At 30.5% G+C, this 16072-nt stretch overlaps 1 protein-coding gene across 1 annotated transcript in view; it reads right to left on the bottom strand.

Moving 5' to 3' along the window:
* The window catches only part of LOC143236631 (uncharacterized), a 202202-nt gene that overhangs the window by 20357 nt on the left and 165773 nt on the right, over positions 1–16072 (bottom strand). The window contains exons 31-34 of the mRNA XM_076474973.1: positions 14112–14238; positions 10776–10937; positions 9617–9670; positions 7037–7222 (exon numbers count right to left, since the gene is read on the bottom strand). Coding sequence (XP_076331088.1) covers positions 7037–7222; positions 9617–9670; positions 10776–10937; positions 14112–14238 — 529 coding nt within the window. The remainder of the gene's footprint in view (positions 1–7036; positions 7223–9616; positions 9671–10775; positions 10938–14111; positions 14239–16072) is intronic.

Here is a 16072-nt window from a genome sequence, read left to right as displayed (position 1 = left end):
CAAAAATTGTGATAGCATACAAATATCTGTGACCCAAGCTAATAATGAGTTCCTTAAGTATTCTTACTAGTTGTTTTCATAATTTCACATAATAAACATTTCAGTTTTTAATAGGTAAACTAATTATTGTATGGTTTCTTATTTGTAATCTAAAGCACACAGTTAATGCATGGCTGATAACTTAAGCAACTGAATTTTACCAACAAATACATCCACTTTTTCTGTATGTAGCAAGTGAACCTAATTCAAGCAAGACGTATCTTTATCCTGATGTATAAAGTCCAGAAGGACACGGTTGACTTAAAAAGATATATTAACTAAAATTAACTTATGTTCAGCAATATTTTCATTCTTAATTATATATGGAATTTTCATGTGTCAATACAGTACATATAAATCTATGTTCTGAAGTTTTCAAAATAGAAAGCAAAGCTGATAATAAAATTCACCACTGGTGTGAATAGAATGCACAAAAAAGTCAAACAAGGTCATTTTTAGTTTAAATCATAAAGTATATAACATAATTTAATCATGTTTTATATAATGGTTTGTTTAACATTCAAGATTTCTTATTATATCCAATAAGCACTTTAAGCTATTCTTTGTATATTATGATATTAGGTTTGAGTACTCAAGATATTGATAAACAATTCAGTTTGGACTGCAGTTGCTAACAATACAAAATAAATAGCTAAAACATAAATAAATTAATTTTACAAATATTTTTATTTGGAGCTAAATTCTCATTATAAATTTAAAATGAACAAATTTCCTTTTTTTTGCCATCCAAAACAAAACAACAACATAATTCAGTATTTTGTACAATTACTTTTATATAAGAACAAATTTCTTGGTACCCACTTAAAGAATATACTTCTCTCCACTGAAATGAAATACATGAATTATAAACACCTGCAAAGTACAAAATATAAGAGAAATATATTTCCAAGTCTTTAAACCATGAATTAAAAAAGTGATTCACTTTAATATATAGACATAGAACGTTTAATAGCAAAGTAATGTTAATAATACAGAGATGTTAATCTGCATTCCACAATTACTCTTTTTTATGTCTCAGCTCTTTAATACCCTTTACTATATTCTTTACTTGGCAGATTGACATGTATCTAGGTTACATACAACATAAGATAATTTTTTATTCTTCCCCCTGGCCAAGGTTAAGGTGGGATTCATGAAATCATACCCTCATCTGTTGTATTTGGTATTTACATCACTTTGTTCCTAGAATTACCATAAACTAATTATCCTAGATAAGTACCTTCAAAGCACTACTAAAAGAAACTATAAATCTTCAGATTCCTGACACAATGGAATGGAATAAAAACAGGGTTTCAAAGTCTAGATCAAAACGTTAATATATGTTTAGTAACTAAGGTCTCTGTGAGAAACTTTCCTGCATGTAAAAATATTTGTGCTGTTTGAACTAATACTGTTATTATACAAAATACAAGCAAAACATTTATAAGTACAACATTAAAAAAAACATTCCATTTGTTTCTAGAAAATATAAACTCAAACACTTTCTAATAAGCTCTGAATATACCTTAAAAACCTATTTCAATTGTTTTTAAACTTCACAAGTAGTGAAGTACGATGTTTAGTTTCAAACATGAAATATTTCATTCAGAAGCAATAATCACTATCCCTCATTTATTTTTTCACCAATCAATATATTTCTTACAGAATTAAATCAAGTAGGTATGAAATCTAGTATTTATGAGAAGTACATATTATTTAAATAATACAGAATTTTAAAAGTTACTGAAAATCAATTTAATTTGATGAACATAGACTTTCAGAAACATTACTCAAAGACTACTGTTTTTACTTTCAACGAACCTTTAGTACTGTGATTGCAAATATTTTATCCCAGTAACCAAGTATGATACCTTTTTCATGGAATCTCAAACCTACTCTTAAAAACATTTTTGTAGAGTATTGCTCAAGTTCTAGGCTAGCATCTAATATATTCAATCATCTTGCCTCTTTTCCTGCAACTGTTAAAACTCTTATCCTCTTGTTGCAATTCAGATGAAGTTACTTGCAAGAAACAAATGGCACCAATATAAAAATTAATCATTTCTGAAAATAGGAACATGATAGGCAAGATTTTTGATTAAGGAAGTTTAACTCTTCTGGGATTATAAAAGCATACAAGTATTAAAGTTTAGTACTTGTTTTAAATCATAGCTATATTGGGATATCTGCTGTATATATCACAGGGAATCAAAGCTAGATTTTTAATATATCTAAGAAAGTGATATCCTCACTGCAATGCAAAGAAAAGCATAGTTTAATTTGGAAAACAAAACAGCCTATATTATGACTGGCTATTAGCTACACACTGGAAGCACAGTACAGTCTTAAACTTTTGACCAGCTAGTATTTAGGCTAATTTCATAGTGTTCACATTTTCCTTATTAAATGCTAAATTTTTTTTTTTTTTCCCTTTTCCTTTCATCTTTCGAAGCTCTACTCAAACAAGTGGTTGAGTCTAACAATGCAAAATGCATATTTTTTCTTTATGTTCATTGGTCTTAAAAGTTTGACCAGCAGTGTATATGCATATTGCTTTGACAGTACTATTTCATAGTATAATATAGAATTGAAAGTTAATCATTACAGTTAAAACATACTATGAAGCATTTGAGTTTTACACTTAGAATAATTTCATTATTAAAAATAGTTATTTTTATCAAAACATTAAATGAAAAAAAGACAGTGTTACACCAGAAAGTATGTCAACAAAAAATTCAAATAAAAAAGTATTTAAACATTAATTTGGTATTTTTATAATCATGTTATGTACAAGGTCTGTTCAAAAAATACGCGGACTGTTTGAATTGCGCGGCTCCAGTTGGTTCCAGGGGAATCCGCTTGGTGTCGCTAGGTTTGCACATATCAGCTGATTACGACGCCATTTCCCGATTGCAGATATCGTCATTTGTGTATTAGCTACACGGTTTTAAGTGAAGTGCGTTTTTTTCGTTTGGCGGATTTCAGAATGAATGACCTGAAGGAGCAATGACTTGCTGTGACATTTTGTGTTAAACTTGGAAAATCTGCGACTGAAACTTTTGCTATGCTTAACACGGCTTACGGTGATGTTGCTATGAAGCGTACGGCATGTTTCAAGTGGCATGAACGTTTTAAGGATGGTCGACAGTCCATTGAAGATGGACGTCCTTCCACGTCAACTGATGACCCACACGTCGACAAAATCAACACCCTGATTCGGGCAAATCGACGTCTGACTGTCAGGGAGCTTTCTGAAGAGTATGGGATATCAGTTGGATCTTGTTACGAGATTTTGACCGAAAAATTGAAGATGCACCGCGTTGCTACGAAATTTGTGCCTCAGAACTCGTGAGTTTTTGGCCAAACACTCGATCACTGTTCTTCCCCACCCTCCCTACTCACCTGACCTTGCTCCTTGCGATTTTTTCTTGTTCCCCAAACTCAAAAGACCCTTGAAAGGAAGAAGATTTGAGACAATTCCTGAGATTAAGGCAAATGCGATGAAGGAGCTGGAAGACATTACAAAAGAAGCATACCAGGACTGTTTCAACAAGTGGAAACACTGTTGGGATACGTGTGTGCGTTGGGGAGAAGAGTACTTTGATGGGGGCCCAGACCTGTAACTTCTAAATAAAATTGCATTTTGTTTTATGACGTCAGTCCGCGTATTTTTTTAACAGCCCTCGTATGCTGTTTGATTTAAGTCTTTATGTGGAAAACACCACTTGTAAAATTTCAAGAGAAATGAAACTTTTTTTAGATGCATTTAAACCATATTACACTGGTATTTTCTATAAACATAAAACAAATTCAGTACAACCATGTTTGCTTATAAATGTTTCATTAAGTTAAATGGAAATTACACTGAAGTAGTTGGGATGACTGGTCTCTTTTGGCATGCATGAGAATTACTGAGAGAATCACAACTACTACATAATTTGTTTGTGTCTAAAGAGTTGGACATTAGTGCAGGACAACCTTTACATTTATAGTTCATGCTTATTTCTCATGAACTTTGAAAGGTGGAAGTAATGGTTACATGTAAATAAGAAATAAATATGTATTCAATGAAAGAGTCTCAACATACATATACAAACTAGGAATATTTAAATTAACTAGGAATTTTGAATGTTTAAAATATATATGACTGATAGTTTGGGCTTATAAAAGGGTATATTATTCGTAAAACTTTTGTTGGCAGATTTTAACTTTTTAAATTCCACAGTTCTACTATAACTATTTTTGAATTTCACCACACAAAGTACTTACAACTTCAAGATTGTTTATCACAGAACAATAATACGAAGACAATTTTCCCTTTTCTAGTCATCAAGACCTCAAAAACAATTACTTAACAATAACATACAGGAAAAAACTGCTGATATCTTGGACAGGTTCAATTACTAGTTTAATTTATTTACCACAAATTTATATCATGACTAAGTCTCTTACAAGATTTGTCATTTCACAGTTTGTGTCTTATATATAGGTAGGTATTTAAAAATATCACTGGTTATTAACTCTCAGTTTTTGAAATTATTGGAGACATATGTAATTGAATAAAATCAGAAGCAGATAACTGTTAATCGTACATCTATTATAAAACACAGAAAATCTACCAAAGTATTAAACATGATGCTCAATTTCCCTACTTGTTGGAGTACTCACTCTTATTATTTTTTCTTTATTTAAATTGTTGATTAGCACTTTCAAAACAAAATATATTTGAAACCTATTCTCTTATGTTTCAGTCATAAATTATTGTTTTGTAAACATTTTCTTTCTACATATTGGTACATCTACACCTAGTATATTGGAGTTTTAGATATTTGAAATAAAACCACGCACATATACACCTGCAGATCTACTTATGTAAGCTAAAAAATCTTAAATCTTTGTTTAAGCATGGATTGAGATGCAGATTAGAAGGACCAAGGCCTTAATTATGATGCAGCTGAACATGCTACATACTTTTAACTCAGAACTTAATCCTGTTATCCAGTTCAGAGCCAGAGAAAGCCCTTTACCAATTGGAGTAGGCATCACTGGCTAGATACCTTCCAATCTAGTCAGAAATTCTTAAATAAAGACACAAGTCTCTCACCTGGATATTTAGTCTATATCTTGTTTAAAGTGTTGTTCAGGTTATAAATATCAAATTAAGCTCTTGAAAATAAAAGTCTATTAAATTTCTTTCCAGCATTCATATAATCTTGATGAAGATATTTCTATCTTGAATTACATTCCGTTAGTTATATGTATGGAGTTTAAATATTTCTTGGTTCAGTGAAGATGTTCACATCAGTACACTATGAAATGAATTACTTGTGTAAATACAATGACATCAGAAGGTATTTTTTATTTTACTTGTCTGTATAGTTGCTGCAGACAGACTTTCAGACACTGTTGCGACATATTTTATCAAAGTGTCCTTTGGGATTTTATTCCAAATATCTCTGATACACTCCCATAAAGTGTCTTTGGAAGTCACTTTTGATTTGTCAAGTTTCTCATCTACTAAATCTCAGACCTGCTCAAGTAGGTTGAGATCAGGGTTCTGTGGAGGTCATTGCATCATTTGAATGATTCCAGCAGCTTCTTTCTTAGCTAAGTACTTTCTACACAGGTTGGATGAGTGTTTGGGGTCATTATCTTCTTGGTACTAGAATCCTATACCCATAATATGCAAGACACTGGGTATACCTTGACGCATCAGTACTTGATTGTACTTGCTCTGGTCCATTATTCCATTTATTTTGCAAATACCTCCTGTTGACTCAGTAGAAAAACACCCACAAACCATCACATTACCTTCCCCATGCTTCAAGGTAGGTGCAATACATTGAGGTATCTTTCACATTTCTTCTGCTGGATGTACAATCTAAGCTTTGAATTATCCATCCATAATTCCCTTTTGCAATCATCAACAGTGCAGTTTTTGTACATTTTAGCAAATTCCAGTCTCTTGACAATATCTGGATGATCGAGGTAAAGTTTTTTTTTAACTGCTACAAAACCAAATACTCTTTGGCTACTCTTTTATCAACAAACAGCAGGATTGACTGTCACATTATAACTCCCCATGTCTGAAAGGGTGAACATGTTTAGGGTGATGGGGGATTTGAGCTTGTGACCTTCAGGTTATGAGCCGAGCACCCTAACCACTTAGCCATATCAAGCCAAATGTAATTCTTAAAAAATTATTATTTTTTTCTCAAGAAGGTATTTGCTTTAATGTTTTTGTATTTTAGTGAAATAGGTTTCAGTTGCACATTAATAACTGAAACAGTATTCTTGAAAATTGTTTTTGAAGGCTGAAATGTTTAAACTCCCCATCAAGAAAAGTAACCATGAAGTATGTGAACAAGAACAATTTTATCAGTAATCATGAGTTATTTTAAAACCTAATTTCTACAGTTTTTATCTTACAATTAGCTATAAGTATATTAGTCTTTACAATATAATATCATATAACATGTTTTCAATAGAACATAAGAGGCAAGTTGCTGAAATAAATCTCTTGTCACACATGCATAACTATGATGTTCACCTTAAAGTAGATGTATGTTTAAAGCACATGCCAAGTATTTCAAACATATCATTTAGACTGTTTATTAAGACATTATAGGACTATAAAGTTTTAATCTTAAAAGCAATTTCCATTCAGTGTTTCTTGAAGAGACGTATCTTAGAACAGGTGTTAATTTGAACATGTTACTAAAGTGGTAACTTGTGGAAAGCAAGGTTTCTTACAGGTTATGATGAAGATCAAATTTTCATTGTTTATTTTTTCAAGTGTATATTTACAGTAAGTGAATCTTAAACTGAAAAATATGTTTTTGTTTCTTGTTTTTAACTCTTTATATTATGAAATAAGATCTTAAAATCAATACTTAACATAACTTTTTACTCTTATGTCAAAGGACAATTAATTTCAATAAAAATCATTCTGATGCAATACTGATAAATAGCATCACTATAGTTTTATATGACTCACCATAAGAACCTCTAGGGCCCATTGGTCCTTGTGCACCTTTCTCTCCAGGTAAGCTTAAACCAGGAAAACCTTTTGGACCTGGTGAACCATCTCTACCAGGTGTTCCTTGTTCACCTGGATGACCATGCTGTCCTGGAATTCCATCACGACCTGGTAATCCAGGTTCTCCCTTTCTAGACTTGATGCCTATTGATATAGAAAATATTCTTTTTCATATTTCATATAGATTTTGTAACTATTTTTATTAATTTCAGCTTAAAAAATCTTCATTAATCTATTTAGAATTTAGGTTCACACAGGTATTTTCAAAAGATTTATACTAGAAAAAAATAAAATATTCAATATAATTTATTAACGTTTGTGAGAATTGTGTTACAATTAAATTATGCTAAAATATTTATATTATTGTCTGTTATATTTCACATCTATATATAAAAATCCATGTATGTCTATTTTCAAACCTAAAAAAATTAATTGTTTTCAAACACTAATCATATAAATTATTATTTGATTTACAACACAAAGTGCAAGTCAAACATAACAAAATGATCACACTTCAGATTTGAGATTTGACCACTGAGTTTAGTGTAAACACACAAAATATTCTTATAATATATTAAAGAGAAAAACATTGTATTCTTACTAGTTCCAGTGATAAATGGCTCAACAGTGCATAAAATTATTGAAATACAAGTTTATTAATTACTATATTTTAGCTTGCTTTTACCTGGTAAACAAATATTATAGATTGGAAGAACACATTTACTAAGGAATTGTAACAAAATTCTCTGAAACTAATGGTGAGTTTAGTAAACATAAAACTTATACATACAGAACATATGATAAACATACTGAGTCATGTGGACATATTGTTTTGTTTATGTATTTTCTCAATAGGGAATTGCAGTGGTATTCTCAGTACACTTTATATTCTATTCTATGAACAACACTTGCTTTTTATGGTAACTATGGTGTTATTATTCTGGAAGAGAAACTTACTGTTATTATAGTTTGCGTTATTAAAAATGACTTTATTAGCAGTTGTTTAATTGATAAAGTACCTGCTTGGCTTTTAAGAGGTCTTGGTTTCAATTCCACTCATGAGTACTGCAAAAATTAAATCAGTACAAAAAAAACTGGAACACAAATAGTGATTATCCCACTATGAAATAACATGAAAGCTGGGTTTTGTGTTTGAAAGAAAGTGATGTTGTAAATTGAGCTGTTAACAACTACATGCTTTGTTATAGTGATAACTAGTGAGTTAAACTTTCAGCTGAGTTGAGGAGCATTCATTTCGGATGAAAGAGGTTCTTGGTTCAATTCTGTTTATGAGTGGTACAATTATGTATTACTATGCAATACTGGATTACTTTATTTTTCATGCATTTTATTACAAACGAATCCCATACCTCTTATTATTAATGAGATAGATCTATTGTACTAACTGAATAATAGATTTGTCTGTAATTTTCCTTTAAACTAAAAGCACATAATTAAAAATATTGTTCATGTTGGCAAGGTGTTTTTCATAAAATTTTGTTTATTTATATTTTGTTACACTTTCATTTATCACACTTAAATAATTATTTATTTTTCATATTCTAAGTTACAATACCTTATGAAATCAATGCTGCATTGTAAAAAATATCAAGTAAGAAAAAATTCATGAAAAACTTTCAGTCATACTACAACGTTTTATTAAAATTTCTATCAAAACATATTACATCATGCATCAGTATGAGAGTGAGAGAGAAAAAAAGAGTTAACAGTTTGAAGAGAAGCATTGTTGCTAAATTTTGCTAATTTAATATTGGCTTATGTTTTGAAATTACTAGACTCTCACAAATCCACAACTAGCTCAACTAACTATTTTATCCAACAATTCTAATAAAGGAGAAAATAGTAAAATCATGTTGATGAAACACACTAGAACTATTTAATAAGATTATTTTGGTTTCCTTTAAAAGTATAAGCTTTATGTACAAGTATAACTAGTTACTAGACAAAGGTTTTTTTTATTTATGTGTAGTGCAATATTATACTCATAAAAAAGTGTGAAGTCAAACAATTTTAAACATTTTTTCATAACTTCTTTTGAATAATCGACTATTGCATAATGATCAGAAAAAAATAAACATTTCATTTTCAGAAATTATTTTTAAACTGAAATGTGACATTTTAATACTCACACTTGAAGGTAATAAATTAATTCTTTTGTTGCAGAAATACAAACTGACAGGCCAGTATGTGCACTGGTAAAGAAACACATTAAGCATATTAAAAAGAACAGACTGTACATCAAATTCCACCATACACTTGATTCTTTTGTTTTTCAAATTATGAAAGCTATCAAGTCTGGTGTGCAACAGGACAAGATGGAATGAAAATCTTGTAATTTTTAAGCACTGAAACAGGTGAAAACTGCATACAATTAGATTAGGCAACACATTTTATGAATGCTTTCTTCCAACATTACCACTACTAACAAATAATGAGTCAAGAAACAAAAATCAAAGACTTTATTTATATACAGGACCTGAAAAGTTTTACCTCACCAAATCAGGTTGCACAATTTACCTGGAATTCCTGGTTGTCCTGGCAGGCCTGGTCTTCCAGGATAACCACTCTGTCCTGAGACAACAACAAACAGTTAATTTGTTATGGTATGTCAAACTCTGATACAAAAATTAAAATTATTCTAAATGAAAATTATTTACTGGCTTCAAAATCAACAAACTGTTATAATTAACAATGAAAATATTTTCATTAATTTCATAAAGTATAGAAACTAGATTTCACTGTACCTTGTGTGATATAAAACCACTAAACTTACTTCGAATTATAATGCTGATTTTGAATGGATTACATGTATAAATAGATGAGCGTGAAGTAAACATACTGTGGTATTCAAGAAAACTGGTGATTTATTTTTTACCTTTTTTTTATTTGTATTTTTATTTATTCCAAAGCTACAAAATGGGATATATAAGCTCTGTCCAGTGCAGGAACTTGAGCTCCAGACATCAGTGATGTAAGGTCCATAAACTTTTAGCTGACCTGTTGGAAAATCTCATTTTTGCATTTCATGTAATATATTTAAAATTATATCTTAGAAATAAGGGAACTGATGTTATGGAATGGGTCCAGGCCAGTCATCTGATATCAATACAACATAAAATTTATGGGCTGAGTTAAACAGGTTAACATAATATTTCAAGCCAACATGAAAGATGAACTTTTTGAAGTACTCAAAAAAGGATAGCAGATAATAATTCAGAAATATCTGCACAGACTCATCAAAAGCATGCTACATCGATGTGATGCAATGTCAAATCTAAGGGAATGCCGACTAAATATTAACTTTCAAAACTGGTTTATGTTACTGAGTGTTTCATGTTTACATTTGGTTATTTTGTAGGCTAATTGAAAGAAGAAGATCTAAGAAACTACAACAGGTGCACAATCACTTGTTGTGAGAAAATGTTATTAAAATCATGAAAAGTTCAGGTATTTATGAAAGCCAGTGTTAAAATTAGGATTTGAGATCATATTTCAACAGATCTTGTTGAGTGTGTTCTAAAAACATATAGTTTAACATAGTTTCTGTTATCTGGTAAAAGATATAACAAATTAAGAACATTTTCATGGAGGAGGCACTTTTTTGTTTATCCCCTGTGTATAATGTAAACCATACACTTTATGCTTTTATATTATAAATCTTTATTCAGTCATGTGCCTTTTATTCCAGGAAACCCATCTGGACCAGGAAGTCCACTGTTGCCTCTATCTCCTCTTATTCCTTTATCCCCTTCAACTCCAGGAAATCCATCATCTCCACATTCTCCAGGATAGCCAGGTTGTCCTATATCACCCTGTATTCCTTTGTAACCTCTTTCACCTAAAGGTAAAGTTAACTTATATGAGGATTAAAAAGCATTAATACTCCTGCACACTTTTAAGCTCTTAAGAGATAGCATAATATTTAGAAACAATGAGAAATCTATCATTTTATCAAAGCAATCCCATCCTCTAAACTAAACTACAACTATTTAGTAAAATAAAATAAACTTCACAGCCAGCCATTATCATTCATAGAGCTATCAAGCTTTCTTTTAAACTCAAATTACTTTTACTGTCTCCATAACATTTCAAAGCAAACCATTGCAAAGGCCAACCACCCTATTAGAAAAATAAAATTCTTGGCTGGAGATGGGTCCTATCCTGCCAAAATTTATATTTGTGTTCCCTAGTCCTACCATTCTCACCACTAAGTATGAAATAAGGATAATACATCAATACAGCTAATTACCTCAACAATTTTAAACATCTCATTCAGATCCCATCTAACTCTAGTTTTTTCAAAAGAAAACACTTTTAGAGATCTTAAACTTCTCCTCATCTGACAACTACTCCATTCTAGTAGCCCTCCTCTAAACCCTTTCCAACAATTCAATGTCCTTCCTGATATAAGGAGCTCAAGACTGAGCACAATACTCTACTGGCCTAATCAGTGGCATCTGCAATCAAATTATAAGCTCTTTAGACATTTAATCAACATTTCTGTAGATACATGCTAATATCCCATTTGCCCTATTGCTAGCAACAGCACACTGCTTAAATGGTTTAAGAAACTGATAAACCATTACACCAAGATCCCTTTCTTTCATAACACTGTTAAGGTTACTCCCATACAAATTATATTTATAATTTGAATTATGATAATCCACACGCATTATTTTGCATGTATTATAATTAAGACACATCTGCCATTTATTTGCCCAATTCAATAAATGATATAAATCAGCATTTTCCTTTTTACAGCTAGGAAGAACCAAATACCTTTATATCATTTACACATTTAAGTAATCTATTGACCATCCCTCATCTATGTTATTGATGTGAATCAAAATTAGCAAAAGTTCCAAGACTGAGCTCAAGGTACCCCATTTGTGAAATTAATCCAGTTTGACTGAACTCCATTTAGAACACCCCTCTGTCTTCTTCCATCTAGCTATTCTTCTATCCAATTAGCTAATGTATTTGCCATAATTATAGAGATAATTTTTCTAAAAGCCTTTTATGTGGCCCCAGATACACTAAATCTACACCTTTACCCTCATCTACATAAGCGGTAACCTTTTCAAAGAATGTCAAAAGATATGTAAGGCAATATTTTCCTTTAGCGAAACCTTGCTGACTGTACAAGAAAATTCTAAAGTTTGTTAAATGAATTACAAAGCATATTTTATCAGGCTTATTAAAACTCTTCCCACAACTGATGCAAGACTAACAGACCTATAACTACTAGGACAATTTTTATTAGTTCCTTTGAAAAGAGGAATAACATTTGCCAACATACAATCCTCTTGCACCTGCCCACTATTCAAGGACTTGCAAAAAAAAAATAGCAGCAAGTGAAAATACGCTTATAGTCTTATCATCCTCTAAATTTCTCAAAATTATATCGATTTTTGTTTCTCATCAATGCAATAGTTGATATTAAGTATAGCTAGAACTACAGTATCAGACTCTAAAACAAATAAAAAGACTTTTGTAAAAGTTAAATTTCAGTGAAAGAATTATGGATATCACACAAAACAAATGTTATAGATGTTAATTGCATTTCATAAGTTATCAGCTTCCAATAGTACATTTAAGCATAACAAATGCATAAAACCAATAGGAAGAACACTAGGGTGGGTTAGATTTGATGCTTGATATGTGTTTGAAAACTCCTATTGATTTCATAATGTGGATGTAGAGTGTGAATGTTTAGTTTGAAAGTCTTTGACAGTTTCAAATGTTTGTTTGTTATCTCTTTAATAGTACCTTGAGTCCAGCTTCCTCACAACTTTATGAGGCAGATGGTTTTACTTTCTAATCATAACTGTCACTTTGCAGATTAAGGCATTGCTTTGGATTGGGTTAGGGTGTGGTTTTGAAATCTAATGCTTTTAAAATGATCTGCTGTACAATTTGTTTTTCTATTTAAACAGAGAATACCAAGCTAGCTTTGAAAATGACATATCTTAGTACTCTACAATTTTCTACATCTAGTTTTTCTGTTCAAAAAGACTTTTAAATATTTCAGCCCTAAAAATACCCACAGGGACATTGTATTATAATATTGTATCAAACTGTAACATTTTAATTTGGTATATAATATGTTTTTTTCTTTTTTGAGTGGCATTTAAGATGTGTCAAATATATTGTAATACACAATAAGTATTTCCATCTATTCCTATACTCCCTTTTAGCTATTCAAACTTCACACAAAAAGTATACATGTTAATGTATCTAAATACTCCTTACATGTTTCATACCAAGTTATTTACCAGCCAAAAGTATAACGTTTATATACCAAAACTTTCCCTTAGCCAAATACAGAAACCTCCATACCTATATACATACACAAAACCCATGTATGCACCTAAACTGCAAGTACATGTTCATGTATATATATCCACATGTATCACTTAAAATAATTAGTTATAAGTGCAAACACATAAGTATACATTATTTAACCTCATGTTTAAATTTAAATAAGTATCTTAAAAGAAAAATTGCATGTAGCTTGTCTCAAAGGTTATTTGCATTAAAAAAATTGTGTTCTACTTTTGAGTTCTTTCTAAATGTAAGTGCCATCACAATCATAAATATTTATGCATATAACACATACAAATGTTTCACTTAATACAACTACTGTGACCAAGTTCATGTGCATAAAATTCTAATGTATTTAAGATAATCAAATCTTTATCTTAAAACTAACTAAATGCAACTTGTATTAAAATTTATTTGCATTGAGGAAAAAACAACAACAACATATTTCAATCCTTCATTGTCCACAGTTTGCTGAGGCTGTGCTTTCTTGTTTATATGTGAGAATAAGTAATTCTTGGATTGCTTGTTGGCAGTTAAAATATAATTTCTCTTATGTTTTAACCACAGTATGGTTGAAAGAAACAAACAAATTGAATCTTGAGCAGCATTTATTATCAAAGTTAACAGAGTCACAATTTGGTGCTTTTTACACTTGGTGTGATAAAACTCTGAATGATTTTTGTTTTACCTATATCTCCCCTTTCTCCAATATCACCCTGTGGTCCAGGGATTCCGTCAATTCCATCTAGTGCTGGAGGACCTGGATCTCCAGGGAAACCTCGATGACCAGGCATTCCTGGTACCCCTTCATCACCCTGTAAAACACAATAAAATAAAATTTACAAACACTGAATATTTATATTATCTTTTAATCTTTAAATGCAATCACAATGAGAAAAAGGTCTGTTTTTTAGAAACTTTTCTTCACATATCATACACATTTTTGGTTTTTGGCTTAGTGAGACAAAGTCATTACTTTCACATATGCTTGACAATTTGTCTATGTAAACAAGTTCATGAATGAATATTCTTATGTTGAATTAGTAAATAGTAAAGGTTTAACCTCATATAATTTCTCATTTGTTACATTGTAGAAAAATGAGGCACAGATCAACTTCAGGGTGCAAAAGTTATAAAAAGAGTTTTCATAATAAAGTAAATCCAGTTTTTAATTATACCTTACCATTAATCTTAAGTTAACAGAAAAGCTAAATACAGGTAACTTACAATAATAATTTACTGGAAATAATTTGATTATATTATACTGTTTAACCTTCCAGTCTCTAATCACACCAATATTATGTGCATTTCATTCTAGAATAACCAAATGTGTATAAAGTTGGTCCATTAGTCCTAACCATGCATTAGAGAAGAAACGTCAATTAATAAATCTGAATATACTACACGTGTCAGCACAAAATTGACAAGCTTTTAGTAAAATGTACAAGTCTGTTATACACAAAAAGCCAGATGTGTTACAAAAGTCTTTGTACTCATGATATGTCTATGTATTGATAACAGAAGTCTGATTCAGACTCTGATAAGTCAAAATGTAAGGTGATGTCCTTGTGAAAGATGAAATGGATTTTGCATAACAACATTTCTGTGTATCCCAACACATAGTATCTGATATTTGTTATCCCCTACCATGATCTGTCATTAAATCAGTAATGTAAAATAAAATAAATAACTCTGATAAAAAATATATAATATCACTGAATAGCACTTTTTAAAAGATTGTTTTACGTGTCCTTTGATCCCAGCCATGTGTATAGGATTAAGCAAGTTTCAAAGCAAAAAACAACCAAAATGTACAAACTCCCTTCTAATGTTTAAAAATAAAAATTTGTTCAACCTTATTTAATAGTATGCTTCAACTGAAGTTCTATAGATTGATGAGTGTTTTTATGAGCTTTAATTCATATGTTAAAAAAGTACTTTAATGGAATTCTTATGCAAAAACTTGATTTTGATATACAGCAAAAAAGGAACTTTTGAGACACTTTTAAGTATTATTTGTGGCTGTTTGTGCTACTAATTCATAGTAATAATTGTAGTATTCATACCTCATAGACAACAATTAGAAAAAGTGTATATTTCTAAAAAAGGATATTTTTTCTTAGAAGTACTGCACTGGAAAAGTGTCCAAATTGTGCTCTTTAGTCATACACAACTCATTGCATCAAAATGATTCAATGTACAGAGCTCAAAGTTTTCATACGTTTTATTGATACAAACTGTAATGTTTTTTTATATATTAAAAGTAGTGCTGCTTTGAAAGAAATAGTAGTCTTTTTTTTTAAAAAACCCAATTTCTCAGTATTACATTTAAAAATTACATTAATAAAGATATAATCAAATCCTTACATTCAGAACCAGTGAAAGTTGTATTATGACAATTTGAGGTCATTCAAGGTAAATGTCAAGGCCCTTCAAAATTTTTATTAACTTATTTATGTACATCTAAAACCAAAGGTATACAAATTAATAAATGAAGCATTTTAAACTAAAAATTACCAAAATCACTTTGCAATAAAAACAGTTATCTGCATAAATGCAAATGGAGCAAACATATTATGAGTGTTAGAAAATGGTAGCCAACAGCCAACAGCTATATCTGAAATGCTGTCAAAGTGTGACAACTGCTAA

The sequence above is a fragment of the Tachypleus tridentatus genome, chromosome 13, assembly GCF_004210375.1.
Source record: "Tachypleus tridentatus isolate NWPU-2018 chromosome 13, ASM421037v1, whole genome shotgun sequence".
NCBI classification, from domain to species: Eukaryota; Metazoa; Arthropoda; class Merostomata; order Xiphosura; family Limulidae; genus Tachypleus; species Tachypleus tridentatus.
This window is presented reverse-complemented; position numbering and strand designations above follow the sequence as displayed.